This window comes from Silurus aristotelis (assembly GCF_946808225.1).
Source record: "Silurus aristotelis genome assembly, chromosome: 3".
NCBI classification, from domain to species: domain Eukaryota; kingdom Metazoa; phylum Chordata; class Actinopteri; order Siluriformes; family Siluridae; genus Silurus; species Silurus aristotelis.
In genome coordinates this window covers 15,298,272-15,315,151 of record NC_139576.1, presented here as the reverse complement: position 1 = coordinate 15,315,151, position 16,880 = coordinate 15,298,272, and the positions used below count along the sequence as shown (strand labels likewise).

Here is a 16,880-nt window from a genome sequence, read left to right as displayed (position 1 = left end):
AAAAGCCTTTCCGAACCTTTCTTTGTGGGGGGATGGTTGAGGGTGTAGTTTGCATATGCTTTTTTCCCCCGCAGAAGGGCTACAGGCTTCTGGGAGAGGCTAACAATTCCCCAGAACACATCAATGCTAAAAAAGGAAGCACATGCACAATATGGGACAGCAGCCAAAAAGCCCCAAAAAGCTATGAATGAACAAAATCACTAAAGAATCTCCAAAGCAGTGACTGAGGAAAAATAAGTGCCTAGGGTAGATGGAGTTATTCAAATGCTCATAAACCAGCAGTGTACATGGTCTTACGTGGCGTGTCATCTTAAACTACTGTGTGATCCATTGATTACTCATCCATTCTATTTAAAATATTATCCAGGAACCCTTCCCAGATGCTACACCACTGAGGCCGAAGTATGTAAACCTGTAAACTAGAGATTAGAAAACCTCTTAAAAAATACCACTTATTCCTGGTGTTAATACTAAAACATTGTGGGTCATCTGATTGAAATAAATATTCAGCCTATTTATTTATTTATTTATTTATTTATTTATTTATTTAAAACAGGGGTTTATGAGTTATAAGCCTGGTCCTAACGTTGAAGTATACATTTATACAAATAAAAGTTATGTTCTTGTGCATTTCCTAATCATATCCTCAATAATGAAACCAGTATAAACACAGTGATGTAGCAGGTAGCATTTCACCTCACAGCTCCAGGGTAGTTGGTTCTATTCTGAGTTGTGTATGATTTTTTAATGTTCTTCCCATGTCGGATGGGTTTCTCCTGTGGGTTTTTCTATTTCCTACCACCTCCCAAAAAGGATCCCACCAGATGAATCGATTAATGCTATATTCACCAGGTGTGAATAAGCTTTGCTCTGCGAAGGAGTATTCCCAGCCTTCACCCAGCTTTAAGCTAAGTATAGGATTAATGAATGAATGAATGAATGAATGAATGAATAAATGAAAATTGTAAGTTTGGATCTTTACCATCCATCCATCCATCCATCTTCTCCCGCTTATCCGATGCCGGGTCGCGGGGGCAGCAGTCTAAGCAAAGATGCCCAGACTTCCCTCTCCCTAGACACTTCTTCCAGCTCTTCCGGGGGGACACCAAGGCGTTCCCAGGCCAGCCGGGAGACATAGTCTCTCCAGCGTGTCCTAGGTCTTCCCCGGGGTCTCCTCCCAGTGGGACGCGCCCGGAACACCTTCCCAGGAAGGCGTCCAGGAGGCATCCGGAACAGATGCCCGAGCCACCTCAGCTGACCCCTCTCGATGTGGAGGAGCAGCGGATCTACTCCGAGCTCCTCCCGAGTGACTAAGCTTCTCACCCTATCTCTAAGGGATCGCCCAGCCACCCTGCGGAGGAAGCACATTTCGGCCGCCTGTATCCGGGATCTTGTCCTTTCGGTCATGACCCAGAGCTCATGACCATAGGTGAGAGTAGGAACGTAGATTGACCGGTAAATCGAAAGTTTCGCCTTGCGGCTCAGCTCCTTCTTCACCACGACAGACCGGTACATCGACCGCATTACTGCAGAAGCTGCACCGATCCGTCTGTCAATCTCCCGTTCCACCCTTCCCTCACTCGTGAACAAAACCCCAAGATACTTAAACTCCTCCACTTGCGGCAGGAACTCCCCACCAACCTGAAGTGGGCAAGCCACCCTTTTCCGACTGAGGACCATGGCCTCGGATTTGGAGGTGCTGATTCTCATCCCAGCCGCTTCACACTCGGCTGCAAACCGTCCCAGTGCATGCTGAAGGTCCTGGTCTGATGAAGCCAACACGACAACATCATCTGCAAAGAGCAAAGACGAAATCGTGTCGTCACCAAACCGGACACCCTCCGACCCCTGGCTGCGCCTAGAAATTCTGTCCATAAAAATTATGAACAGAACCGGTGACAAAGGGCAGCCCTGCCGGAGTCCAACATGCACCGGGAACAAGTCTGACTTACTGCCGGCAATGCGAACCAAGCTCCTGCTTCGGTCATACAGGGACCGGACAGCCCTTAGTAAAGGGCCCCCGACCCCATACTCCCGGAGCACCCTCCACAGGCCGCCGCGAGGGACACAGTCGAATGCCTTTTCCAAATCCACAAAGCACATGTGGACTGGTTGGGCAAACTCCCATGAACCCTCCAGCACCCTGTAGAGGGTATAGAGCTGGTCCAGTGTTCCACGGCCTGGACGAAAACCACATTGTTCCTCCTGAATCCGAGGTTCTACTATCGGCCGTATTCTCCTCTCCAGTACCCTGGCATAGACTTTCCCAGGTAGGCTGAGAAGTGTGATCCCCCTATAGTTGGAACACACCCTCCGGTCCCCCTTCTTAAAAAGAGGGACCACCACCCCGGTCTGCCATTCCAGAGGCACTGTCCCCGACCGCCACGCGATGCTGCAGAGGCGTGTCAGCCAAGACAGCCCCACAACATCCAGAGACTTGAGGTACTCAGGGCGGATCTCATCCACCCCCGGTGCCCTGCCACCGAGGAGTTTCTTTACTACCTCGGTGACTTCAGCTTGGGTGATGGACGAGTCCGCCTCTGAGCCCTCAGCCTCTGCTTCCTCAATGGAAGACGTGACGGCGGGATTGAGGAGATCCTCGAAGTATTCCTTCCACCGTCCAACGACATCCCCAGTTGAGGTCAACAGCTCCCCACCTCTACTGTAAACAGCATTGGTGGGGCACTGCTTTCCCCTCCTGAGGCGCCGGACGGTTTGCCAGAATCTCTTCGAGGCCAGCCGATAGTCCTTCTCCATGGCCTCACCGAGCTCCTCCCAGGCCCGAGTTTTTGCCTCGATAACCACCCGGGCTGCAGTTCGCTTGGCCTGCCGGTACCCGTCAGCTGCCTCAGGAGTCCCACAAGCCAACCAGGCCAGGTAGGACTCCTTCTTCAGCTTGACGGCATCCCTTACTTCCGGTTTCCACCACCGGGTTCGGGGATTGCCGCCTCGACAGGCACCGGAGACCTTACTGCCACAGCTCCGAGCGGCCGCTTCGACAATGGAGGTGGAGAACATGGTCCACTCGGACTCAATATCTCCGGCCTCCCTCGGGATCTGGTCAAAGCTCTGCCGGAGGTGGGAGTTGAAGATCTCTCTGACAGGAGGCTCGGCCAAACGTTCCCAGCAGACCCTCACAGTACGCTTGGGTCTGCCGAGTCTGTCCAGCTTCCTCCCCCGCCATCGGATCCAACTCACCACCAGGTGGTGATCAGTTGACAGCTCCGCCCCTCTCTTTACCCGAGTGTCCAAGACATACGGCCGCAGGTCAGATGAAACAACCACAAAGTCGATCATCGACCTGCGGCCTAGGGTGTCCTGGTGCCACGTGTACTGATGGACACCCTTATGCTTGAACATGGTGTTCGTTATGGACAAACTGTAACTAGCACAGAAGTCCAATAACTGAACACCGCTCGGGTTCAGATCAGGGGGGCCGTTCCTCCCAATCACGCCCCTCCAGGTGTCACTGTCGCTGCCCACGTGTGCATTGAAGTCTCCTAGTAGAACGACGGAGTCCCCAGTCGGAGCACTGTCCAGCACCCCTCCCAGAGACCCCAAGAAGGCCGGGTACTCTATACTGCCGTTTGGCCCGTAGGCACACACGACAGTGAGAGACCTATCCCCGACCCGTAGGCGCAGGGAAACGACCCTCTCGTTCACCGGGGTAAACTCCAACACATGGCGGCTGAGCTGGGGGGCTATAAGCAAACCCACACCAGCCCGACGCCTTTCACCATGGGCAGCTCCAGAGTTGTAAAGAGTCCATCCTCTCTCGAGGAGTGTGGTTCCAGAGCCCAGGCCGTGCGTAGAGGTGATCCCGACTATCTCTAGTCGGAACCTCTCAACCTCACGCACAATCTCAGGCTCCTTCCCCGCCAGCGAGGTGACATTCCACGTCCCTAGAGCTAGCTTCCGTGTCCAGGGATCGGGTTGTCGAGGCCTCCACCTTCGACTGCTGCCCGATCCTCTTAGCACCGGCCCCTTACGGTCCCTCCTGCAGGTGGTGAGCCCACTGGAAGGCGGCCCCACGTCGCTCCTTCGGGCTGAGCCCGGCCGGACCCTGTGGGGGAAGGCCCGGCCACCAGGCGCTCGCATACGAGCCCCAACCCCGGGCCTGGCTCCAGGGTGGGGCCCCGGCTGCGCCATACCGGGCGACGTCACGGTCCCTGATGTAGTATCTCTCATAAGGGGTCTTTACCAAACTTTTGTTTTTTTGGTTTGAAAGTTCAGTCATTTAAAAAAAATTGCAATTAAAGGTGCCATAAATGGAATAAAAATATGTAACATGTTTAAAGTTTTATTTGTGTTTATTCATCTTGGTGGCTGCATTATAATTAGTGTTGCACCAGTACAGGGGTCTGCACACTTCTGTTTACTCTGAAGGGGTCACTGGCTTGGATAAAGCATTTTGGGATAAGAAAGTGTTTTGTAATTTGTCATTTTTTTTTCTATTTTTGTTTTTCTGTGTTCCAATAAAATGCTTTGGGCTGGTTATACTCTTCAGTCACTCCATCACTGTGCATTAAGAATGTGACTGATTTTATGGTTGCCTTCATTTTCCATTCTTCTAAGACAGCCGGTGATCTCGTGTGTCCAACCAACTGCTGACCCTGATGGCCTTCTGGCATAAACCAGTGATGGCGTGCCAACTGAATGTTTATAAATCGTGGGATTGGAGGGCTGGCAAAAAAAGGTGCATATGACCAGCCTGTAGATATTTGTTTGTGGAGAACTTTTGTTCTTTCATCTATCTAATGTGTCTCTGTCTATCTGAATCATTTTAGTAGAATTAATTAGTGACTTAGCTAGACTGCGTTCGGACATGTTATCCCATGAATCAACCTATTAGCAAATACAAAATGTGGCCATTATTTTCATGTCTGCCCATTTACATTTAAAATGGTTGTGAAAGCCCCCTCTCATTCATGTTGAATGCAAAACAGTCTGCAGAGAGTAAAGGGGTTTGAAAGTATGGTAGAGCTTCAATGCCCTCAGCTGTGCATCCGTGGGCTGTGTTGCCCTTTGGCCTGCTCTTACATAACCATAAGCCCAGCTGAGTCTCACAGGACTGCAGCCATGTGCTACTCCATTCTGCATCATTGCAGAGCTAGATACATTTTCACACAGCACAGAGGCGCCTACTGAGTATGGTTAAGAAGGATCAAGCAAGGATAAATAAATAAATATTTTAGGGGCAGGATCACCAGCCAATCCCTGGGCCTTTTTTCTGTTGTTGCTTGTATGACCTATATAAAGCAGGTAATCAGTAAATGCTTCCAATATAGTTGTATGGAAAATTGTTTTTGCTGTTCTGTAGAAATTGCTCTTGTGGACAGTTATTTTCTGTCATGAACATAGTGTCAGCAAATAGAGTTCATTTTCTCTACTCTTTAATTCTTGACCTTTCCAATTTTTCATTCCATTTTATGTTACCGATCAGTTCTTAAAATCATCTCAATGCATGTTGTGCTGGGTATAGTTGTGTATTTGAATTTGATTACATAGCAGAAGTCATGTACTGGGGGAGTTGCCAACACTTTAAAGTATTTCACTGGATCTACTCGAATTCTTGTGGTAGCTAAGTGGTAAAGCATTAGACTTTGGCTGGTATTTCAACTTACAATCTTCAGATTCACAGTCTCCTTTGTGTGAGCAAGGCTCTCAACTAGAGGTCGACCGATTGATCGGCAGGCCGATTAATCAGGCTGATTTTTGGCATTTTTTTATTTTCATTAATTGCCATCTGTTGACTGTGCTGCAAATCTAGCTGATTCCCTTTGTGTATGTTTTGCGATTGCGTGAGAGAACATCTCTCTCATACCAGCAGGTGGCAGTAGTCTGTATTAGGCATCCAAAGAGGGAAGTCGGAAGAGCTAGAACTGTAAATATCTAAAGCAAGTAGCGTTTCTACCTGCCGCGATCATTACTGACGGATTTCTGTAGCTTGTTTTGATCATGTCTGCTAAGTTGCAAAGACAAGACTAAGAAGGACAACAAGCGTGTTTGTTGTTTTTTTTTTTTTCGTGTGCTCGTTCGCTTAGCTAAATAGTCAAGTGAAGTTTATTTCTATAGCGCTTTTCACAACAGACACTGTCTCAAAGCAGCTTTACAGAATTTAAGAGTTAATGTGAACAATGTGTACTTATCCCTAATGAGCAGCCATGGTGACTGTGGCAAGGAAACCTTGAGAGGAACCAGACTCAAAAGGGGAACCATCCTCATTTGGGTTTATTTTATCAAGAGTGTGATTCTAGTCTTTAAAAAATACAGAACACTGGAGAGTGAGAACTAACATGAGCACTGCAATGTAAGATTATAAGTAATGTCCTTTTTACAGTCTTATACAGTCAGTTGAGGTTATGGAACCAGGAGCAACTCATAAAATATCTCAACATCTGTCCTGGGCTTTAAGTTCCTTTCCTTTCTTGTTTAATCTACCCTTATGTATTTCATTAGTTAAATTTGAGGCTACCTTTGGAAAGAGAATGAGAATACAATTTTGGAACGGTATCGTTAGTGAGCCTTCAAACAGCTGCAGTTTAGGCTACAGATAGGCACAGGGACCAAAACCTGGTAACCAGTGCACTGATTGAAGAGGCTTGTGTTGTTCAGTATATGTCTAATTTAAGCTATTTTCTTTTTAGATGGAATTAGGAAAAAGAAAATCGGGCAAAATAAATTGCCATCATATATCTGCCATCGGCTGCCCTAATTTCTAAATATCGGCATCAGCCAGAAAAAACCCATATGCGTCGACCGATACTCTTAACCCCATAGCTGTTCAGTTGCATGAATAAGATAAATGTTAGTCACTATGGATAAAGTGTCTGCCAAATGTAAATGTAGCAGATCATCTGTACTCATTTACATTCCTGTACATTTATTAGCTGAAAGTAGCTCATCAGGCCAGAGACACTAAATGACATGAGGAATAAGTAAAAAAAAATACATTTGTAGATATATATTTTTTATTCATCCATTATTTATCCACTCTGTCGTGATTAGTGATCTACATTGCTAGCTTCAAAGCAGAATGTCTTAAGATTAGTAGACAAAAAACATGCTTTGAAATGTGAATCATGTATGGTCAAAAACATGTTTATTTTGCCACAAAAAACATAAATACTTTCTGTTCGGAGTCTGCGATTCTAGTTAAAAGTGAACGTGAAGCATCGTCCCAAAAGAAAACACAACCACTTCCATCTGGTGTGATTCATATACAGCCATGAACTAATCACTGACATTTAATCATTTTCTGCTGTTAGCATTCAGGGCTTTATTAGGATTATCCAAGCCTTTGTGCAACTAAACCGTCACACTTTTAACTTAAATACACCAAATGGAAGGTTTTCTGAATTATAAACAAGATGTATTTCTTTTATTTCCAACAATCACTATCTGCATTTCTTTTGTCTGCCTGTGGGTGTTCTTAATTTACACCTTAATGTATATGTATACACATTTTTTTTTTTATTATTCATTTCATATATTCAGCCTGCAAAATAGATTATGTAATGTGCAATGTGCCAATGAAGATGCTTGCATTGGCACAGTCCTGCTGCAAGAGATTATTGAAACGAAAATTATGATGTTAATTTACATGGCAATACTAGCAGTGCTACTGATTTCAGCAAGATTTGAACTACTGGGGGGAGTAAATATACCTGAAAGATCTAGTTCATGCATGTAAAAATCTTAGCTTTTTGATCTGAGGTTGTTGATGTTTGCAGTTTGAGCTGGACTTTTATAGCAACGTAAAATTGTAGAACTTATTTAAGTCTTAAAGGTAGTCGAAAAGTCTACAAGGTTACATCATATACCTGGATAGAGGTGAGGCTGAAAATATTTAGCTGCTTCCCTGAAGAAATTCAAGAAAAGACAGAGAGACTTTGTTATGCATAATTGTTGGATATACCTCTCGCTCCTGAAAGGGTTTTGTCTTAGAAGTTCTTAATATTTAGGTCCTGTGACAGCCATTAATTTGCTTATGCCAATAGAAAGACAAATCTTATTTGCCCTCGAAAGATTTGTCTTCACTGACATGTATATACTGTGTGTCCTTAGCCTTAAGCATGAAGAAAGGCTCTGACTGTTTCCCGTAAAAGTGTGGAAAAGCCAGTGCATGGAGCTTCTTTCTTATGAAATAGTTAGGATATTTTGCCCATTATAACTTTTGTTTGTTCATTCATGGCTTGTCTTAACATTTCACATGACCAAACAGATTTGCTTGTGCATTCAGGCTACAGATATGTCATTGAAAGTTTAAAACTTTTAAAATAGATTTTGCCTAAAAAGATAAGGCATTTATATTTATTCTTAATAAGTTTTATTACCACAACAGCAGTAATAAAGTCAGGCCAGGCTGGACCAAGAAGCCTTTCAATATGAATCAAGTGGAAAAAAATATAATTATTATAATAAACACAGCTTTAATATACTACCTATTAGCAAGGTGGATGAAGGTGGTGGTATTTATTAGTGCTTCACATCACAGATTAATGGCAAAATGGTGGTTAATGTCTCTTAGCAACAGCATATATTGTTATTATGAAATACCCACTCTATTTAGGAATGAACAACGCTTGTGCTGGGTTGAACACTGATGAGAAAAGCGGGCCTGCACGAGATTTTTATGATGGGGGGGGGGGGGGGTGTTGGAGGTCGGTACTAAACCACCACTAATTTGTAGAAGTTTGAATCAGATCTGTGTGAGTGCTGATGGAATTTGTAGTGCATGCGCATGCGCACACAAACACGCACCTGTTACACTGCGAATGAGTTTGCTGTCCTTTATGTGCTCTCTGGAACAATAGTTCACAATTGGCCGATTGTGCCGCAAATTATGCAGATTATTAGGCAGGCGCTTCTGACACACCAAACTGTGCGTGTACACAGTACATAACACTCTCATACCTGTAGGTGGCAGTAGTATGTGTTTGGCATCCAAACCGGGAAACCGGAAGTGCTACAACTGTACATATATAAATATTCCACCTGCCACAATCATTCTTAACAGATTTGTGTATATTTTCTCAACCATGTCTGCTAAGTTGCAAAGACAAGAGCAGGAATGGCAACAAGTTTGTCCCCCTTTTTTTGTGTGCTTATTCACTAAGCTAATTAGCCAATCAGATTCTGTTTCTTGCCGACAAGCTCCGCTGCCAATACGACACGCAGTATCAGCCGAGAAACAGCTGAAGCCAATGGTGCGGGGGAAAAAATAAAGCAGTCGTTTGCTCAGTACAACTTATTCTTACCTCCGTCTGTCTGGAAAAGTTAAGAATAAGTTGATTCTGTTAATCAGCTGCTGATTCTCCCTCCCTTTTCTCATGTGAAAAGCATGGGGCTCCTATGTCTGGCTGCAACTGGACAAAAAATTCCAGTCTCTGTGTACACTTCTACATTAAGGTTCAATAATTACATTTTATTTTTGTTTTTATATCACTTTTTACAATGGGCATTGTCTCAAAGCAGCTTTACACAGATAAAGTGGTAACAAGGTTATATTAAAACAATGTGGTGACTTTAGCAAGGATAAACTCCCTGAGATGGTATGAGGAAGAAACCTTGAGAGGAACCAGACTCAAAAGGGAACCCATTCTCATTTGGGTGGCACCAAATGTCCGCTCATTGCAGTCCCATTGTTAAGGTGTGCAGTAATAGGTGCTTAAATGCAAAGCTCTTCATGCAACCTGTTGTCCTAAGACATTGTAGTAGACTTTGTAGAGACAAACCTCAAAGTTCATGAGTTGCTCAGCAGTTCCATGGATCTTAAGGCTGTAGGTGTTGAACCATCCCCAGCTGCACAGAGTGGTCTCAGTTGAGAAGGACTCCATCCAGGGGTAGGACATAAGGATAGAGAACAACATGTTTACTCAACAGAGAGAGAGAGAAGAGGGGTGACGGGAATAAAGATTGTTATGCATTCTAATTGTTTAACTGTTTAAGGACACCATACACTGTGTTCAGAGTGTAAGAAAATGTCAAATTCCTGTCTGGACAGGTAACTTTGATGTCTCTAGTGATTGTGTAACATGTTCACAGCGTTATATATGTTGTAGATTATAAAATATATAAAATGTAATCAAATAGTAGTCTAGCGTTCAAATATCAGTCTATTTCTTTACATGCAAGTGCCACATGTATATCCCTCTGTAGTTTCACATCCCATGTCAACAGACCTATTTTCAAGTATATCAGTTGCGTGCTATATGTTGTCTGCATATAAATACATTATTGCATAACTGCGTATTGTTTCTTCTTACATGGTGGCCACACTGACTTTTATTGCAGTAGTACATTCCAAGGTTAAGGGTTCTTGCTGTTATGGTATATTAAAGGTCATCTGAACAGAAACGGTGTCTACCTCTTAAGTGCCCAAGACTTTAAAGCAGAGGTCAAGCAGAAACCAAGTGGGGGTGTTTTACATAATTTTATGGCAATAATTTATATTCCTTATGCTGTTCAGCTTCATCAGAATAAATGAAAGGTGGTAATGGACGTCCACCCTGTCTTTTATATGTACCAGTTCCTATTTTGAGCTGCATTCTTTGTTGCATACTGTCGATCTCTTAAATTTCATAACTTTCGAATAGCTCTAGGCATACTGCTTTGCTGTGTCTATCTACTTTGGCATGTTTACTTGCATACCTGTGTATCAGTACAGTTGTTCCTTGTTTGTGTTCAAATACCAAGGAAGAAATTGGATTCAAGAACCCACTACTGACATCAAAAAGCACTAAAGCTCAGAGGTCCATCAGGCTGATGTTTCTAGTAACTATATTTGGAATCTTTTTTGAAGTGGAAGATGAAAAATTGAAAATGCTTTTTCTTCTTTGTGTCAGTGGTGAGGCTAGTAATCCTCTTCAAAGGTGTGACTCAGGACGTGACATTTAGGATCCCAGCACAATCGGCACCACCGTGTGTTACACAAATGTCTGGCCAGGGGTGGTGTGAATAGGAGAGCACCTAAGCTTTCTCTCTAGCAGGATAAAATACAAGTACTGCTTATTTAATAATCTTGAATTTAGGCCAGGTGTGTTTACACTGGGTTTTGGTTTAACATCTTAGTGATTTAGTGACTAAATCTTGGTTTCTTGTTCATAATAAGAGCATCTAATTTATAATATATCAGATGACCAACTTGACAGAACGCTAGAATCACAGGTATGCATGCACTGTAAGTTTGTATTTGAGTGATAGATTTTATTTTCTCTCTCCACATTGTTCTCTCACAAACAGTGAAATGTATTAATCATTCTTTTACACTTCATGCTTGTTCCCATGTTTCACTCCATAAAAGCTGGAGACAGCACCGGAGCTCAAAGCTTCTGCAAACACAACCTGCTCACTCAGTCTGCCATGCTGTTTGATGGGAGTGTGTTAGAGTGACTGTTCCCTGTCTGTCTGTGTTTGTTCACACTTCTGATTTGCATCAATACATCATAGCAAGGTGTTTGTACTATTGCAACTGGTGCTTACCTATAGAGAAAGGTGCCTAGTGTTCTCATACTTCTCATATTTTGCAGGTTCCTTTTACTTTATTGGAATATAATTAGTCAGCGTGGAGTTTCTACTCATGGACTGAACGCATCTAAAGATAAATGTGTCCTGAATGAACTCTTAATGGCAGTTACAGTTTTATAGACAGTGAGAGTTGGTCTGTTTCTGAACAATCAGCATAATAGATGTTATATAGATTTTTAACCTTATTTAATTTTTTACGTAAATGCTTTTGCCTCCTTCAGTTTTTGAAGCACTTGCCCAGCTGTTGAACTTTGCAATGTCACTTTTTTTTTTTTGCGCCACGCTTATTTACTGCATCCACTATTATTTCTGGTGCATACAACAGTTACAACATACCAACCTTAATTGCTGTCTTTGTCCAGCCTTACCTAAGTGTAATCTCAAACCAATCCTCTGTGCACCCAGGCAGTTATAGTGATTCTATTCATTTTAAATCACTTCAAGAATCACTCTTTGAGACGACTTTTTCTTCTATTTTCTACTGGATGCGCATAAGCAAAGCATAGCAAAATCTCCATTGGATATGTACAGCAAACAGAGTTGAGTAGTTTCTCATGAGTCGTTCGTAATTTTATCACGTGACTCCAAAATACGCTGCCCAATGTAATAGATCAGTTTTTCTTTTTTATTTCGAATCTTGAAATTATTGTTACAACAAACGTGGGAGTCATGGGACAAGAGAGTTAATGATACGGTCCAGAAGATGAGTATTGAGTGTGGCTACTCGAACCGAAAACACGATTTGTACTGCGCAAGTGTGCAAATGCCTGCACTTCACCAAAGATGTGTATTTATGTTAAGAGAATCCCTAGTAAAGAACTATTTTTGGTATAGATCAGGGAGTGTCAACCAGTACAGTGTCTAAATACCCAAACTGCTGTGCATTGTTTCGACATACTTCAGACAGAAAGTAGACACATTTGTGCATGTGTGCAGTACAAATAGCATTTCTAGTACATAAGTAGCTACAGTGAGCTACTAATTCCGTTTATTGTAATTTGCTGGAACTATAGTCAACGTTTGTACATGTACAGTATATATGTTGGGGAATCTGCTTATTAAAATTGTAACATTTTATTTTGTTTCTCATCAAAGGAACGAAATGAACTACATGATAAAAAAAAAAAAAAAAAAAAAAAATTTGTTCATTTTAATGAACGAGTTTTAAAGAACCAAGACACTAAAATTATCTGATCTTCCCACCACTACAATCTGAGACAAATCTGGTCTGAGCCCCACTGTCAGTGCAACCTTTCAGTGCAGCATGTTTGTGATGGTTAACAATTAACTGAACCAATCAAATGGCTATGATTTGTGAGAAGCATAAAGGCATTTTCTTAAAGAGACAATTTTTTTTTTCATACTTTAATTCCCATAGCACAAAGGAAGATATTTAGCTAAATAGGTTTATGGCTAATGTAACTGGGGGAAATGGGCTTTAAAAAGTAGTACTTTTATTATTTAATATTCTTAAGCATATTTTGGCCCCAATTAAATTTTGCACCATGAGATCTTGATATGCTGTTATCTCAATGGTATTGTGGGGATATTGACGTTGGAGACTGATTCACAGGCTTTTTATGTCACTTTGCTCACGTAGATTTCACTTCCTAAATGCGTCACTGTACTAGCAATCACCATAAAATGGTTGATAAGTTGTCACTTTGGAAAAACTTTCTCACTGTTAAAGTTCAGAATTTAAACGCTACAAGGCTCGGGAGACAGAGTCCAGGTGGGTCTACTGTTGTCTCTAAAAAGCCTCAACAATTCCAATAATTTCTTTTTTTTATTATTACAGTACATGATTTTGAGGTTCATCTTGACCTTCATGATTTCTGTCAGGATGTCCAAGTCAGGATGGACTCTGTTTAATGGATGCTCCTTGAGTGCATTACTCAACACTTTTTTTTTCTGCTCATAGGCCTTACTGTATTTGTATTTATGACATTCAATACCGTGTGACTATAACCAATAAGCACACTTGTTTGAATTTATTATTTCACTTGCTCTATGCTGTATTGAAGCCTGAATGCAGGGCTTTATCTTAGAGCTGGGATCATCAAAGAGTGGCAGAGCAGAAACATACAGCCGGAAACTCTGCTATCATTAGATATTAGACTAGAAATGGGGTCTGCTAGGCCGTTTGGAAGAAAAAATAAACAGGAATGTAACTGAGGAAGAATTGGTGCTAAAAAGCTTGTTCATATAAGTTTAATACAAGATCTGTTAAGCACTGCTGTGGCCTTTTTTAATATAATTGTAAAGAAGACAATGTGATGATCTGATTTTTTTCCACCACAATTTTCTGTTGACTTTAGAGCACTACAAAGCATAATATCCGATATAATGTTCGAGCATAATGAGAACAAAACTCCCAATCCCCTCCCCAAATTTTGATGCCGAATATTGGAAGGTGGTAGCGCAGTGGTTAAGGCATTTGACTTTGGATTGGAAGGTCACAGGTTCAAATCCCACCACCACCCTACTGCCACTGCTGGGCCCTCAACCCTCCCCTGCTCAGTTGTAAGTCGCTCTTTATAAGGGCTTCTGTCAAATGCCATAAATGTAAATGATGCCTGATTAAAATTAATTATTGAGTTAAATGTTGATGCCATGTCAAATCTTATTGCAAGCCTAAATCCCACAAAAATCAATGGAAAACCCACATTCAACTTGTAAAAAGCCCGATTTTTGCTTTTAAAACTCTAAACCAATCAATATTGTGAAGCTTAGAATTTGCTTCTCTCACTTGTTTTTAATGCAAAAATGCAAGTATCCTTCTGCATTCCAACTATTACGAAAATAGGACTCATTCTTACAGATCCAAAGGACTGGGGGAAAATGCTGTAAATATGACAGGCATGCTTCGATAAAGTTCAGGCCTGGGACCTGACCAAAATATTTTGATAAAATGGACCTATTTGCAAATCCTGGGAAAATAATAATAAAAAATAATAAATATTTGCGTTCCTCCCTATCTAAAGGATGTAGATTTTAAGATTAGATAACTTTAGTTGCTCCCATTAAATGTTCTTTACTGACAGTAAACTATTCAGTCTAGCAAAACCAATGATGGCATTGCTTCCTCTGCTAATCTTACAGCAATACAGAGAAAATTGCTAATGTTTGATCATCAATTCAAATAGAAATCGCATTTCCTGCAAAATAGTATATGTAACTAATACCAAAAATTTACCTATTCTGTATTTCAGTCTGTCATTGCTGAATAATGTTGTTTTTATTGGTCTGCTCACAGACAAAGGCATTCAGTTACCTAATAAGGGCTGCCAAGGAAGTGAGGGTTATAAATAGAACACTAATGTTTCTTGCTAATATATATGCATTGTTATGCTTGATGTTCTCTATACATGAGCGTGTGTGTGTGTGTGTGTGTGTGTGTGTGTGTGTGTGTGTGTGTGTGTGTGTGTGTGTGTGTGTGTGTGTGTGTGTGTGTGTGTGTGTGTGTGTGTTTACATAGGCATTTCTGTTTACAGCTCATGCTACAGGCCTGCAAGTCTTCTACATGAATATAACGCACTAGAGAGCAAAGTAATCCGGTTTGTGTCAAGATATCAAATGCCCAATTGGAAGTTAATTTGGCCTAAATGAAATGGATTTTTAGCCAGAACAATTTTGCAGGACCGCTGTGGAGGGGGGAAAAAAATAAAAACATTAGAGATTAATTTACAGAATTAAATAGCTCTATGAATTGTTGTGGTAAAAAAGGTTTAAGTATACATACTTGGGAAAAGCCAATATTATTGTTAGTATTATTATAAATGTAATTGAGATTAATTTTTGTTCTGCAGTTTTAGCATGCTTAATACAATATTCTTGCATCTACATAAATTACAAATTTCCAAGGAGTCGTTTGGATCAATATTAATATTATTGAGCTGCACAGTGGTGAAGTCTTTACGAAATGTATAGGGTGTGTTGAAAGAACTGGATCCTGACTTGTGTAAAGATCTGGTTTGACAATGTACATGAATCATTGTACCTTTTTACTTGAATGCTTTTTTAAAATATTACATTGCACTACATAGTGTTTCTTCTGTTTGGTTATAAGCAGTAGGACTGAGGCCTTAGAGGCAATGTGTCAGGTTTTTTTTTTAGGTGCAGTGAAAAAACGTTGTAGTATTAACTTCCTAATCACCGGGCAACTATATATATGCTTTGTTTACACACGAACTGTAACCACAATCGAAAATCCTTTTTTTTCCAGAGCGGAATTTGTATATTCTAAGTTCAAGCTTTGTTTAGCGAGATAAACACGCATTGTACTTTTTCAAACCTTGAATTTTCCTTTCATTTGCTTGCACAAACACACACACGCATAGTGTCTATATTAGACAGAAATCCCTGATAATACTCTTAGCATATTTTAAACCTGCACTGCAGCTCAGACCGAGATGTTATGGAAATCTGCTCTTCTCTGCTGGAGCAAGTAAAAGATACAGGGAGACAGAATGGGGAAGACTATGGAGACCAAAGTAAGACAGAGACTTGTGTAATTTGAGCTAAAATAAACTGAAATGTGCAGACACTGAACAGACGCTACTGTGTACTGATCTAACTTCTAAAATAAGTGTTGCAGACTGCCGTGTAACAGAATACATGCACTGTGAATATATCTGACTTGAAATGAGATGAGACCATCAATCAGTTACTTTATTCCGTTTTATAAACTCTCAGGGCCTGTCGGAAAACCTAGACATACCGTATACTCCTCACTTAATAGCTACATGCATTCTTCCTATCAGTGTTATTGTAGTTGCTGAATAATTCCTATTGGTTACTGAGTAATATGCTTTAAGATATGTACCTAAATAATGCGTTTAAACATTAAGGGATTACATTTACTAAAATTCATGCCACTTGGACAGAGGCTTTTATTATTATTTTTTTCTGATTGTACATGGCATTGCTCGAAGGAACCTCCAATGAAATGCAAATGAATCTTATCATAACATTTTGTTTTCTGGATCTCAATGCTATCTGTCTTTGTTTCACAGCTTGTGGCGAACGTGCTGATCTTCTCCTGTACCAATATAGTAGGTGTGTGTACACACTACCCAGCAGAAGGCTCACAAAGGCAGGCCTTCCAGGAGACAAGAGAATGCATTCAGGCTCGTCTGCACTCCCAGAGAGAAAACCAGCAACAGGTGAGAAAGAGGATGGCTACAGCTAACATAGCTGGGCGTCCCGGGATGTATTCCTATTAGCGGTGTCTTATCAGTCATGAAGTGTCCATGTAAATGCGTTTTTAAGTACGGTTTCTGAAAGGAATGTGTGATCCTAAGTCACTTTCCTTATTAGGCTCTTTCTCTCAGATAAATGTGACAAATGCC

At 41.6% G+C, this 16,880-nt stretch overlaps 1 protein-coding gene across 6 annotated transcripts in view; it reads left to right on the top strand.

Moving 5' to 3' along the window:
- The window catches only part of adcy5 (adenylate cyclase 5), a 77,797-nt gene that overhangs the window by 31,995 nt on the left and 28,922 nt on the right, over positions 1–16,880 (top strand). For all 6 annotated transcript variants that reach the window (XM_083535839.1, XM_083535840.1, XM_083535835.1 and 3 more), the window contains exon 3: positions 16,545–16,694. In XM_083535839.1, the coding sequence (XP_083391965.1) occupies positions 16,545–16,694 (150 nt within the window). The remainder of the gene's footprint in view (positions 1–16,544; positions 16,695–16,880) is intronic.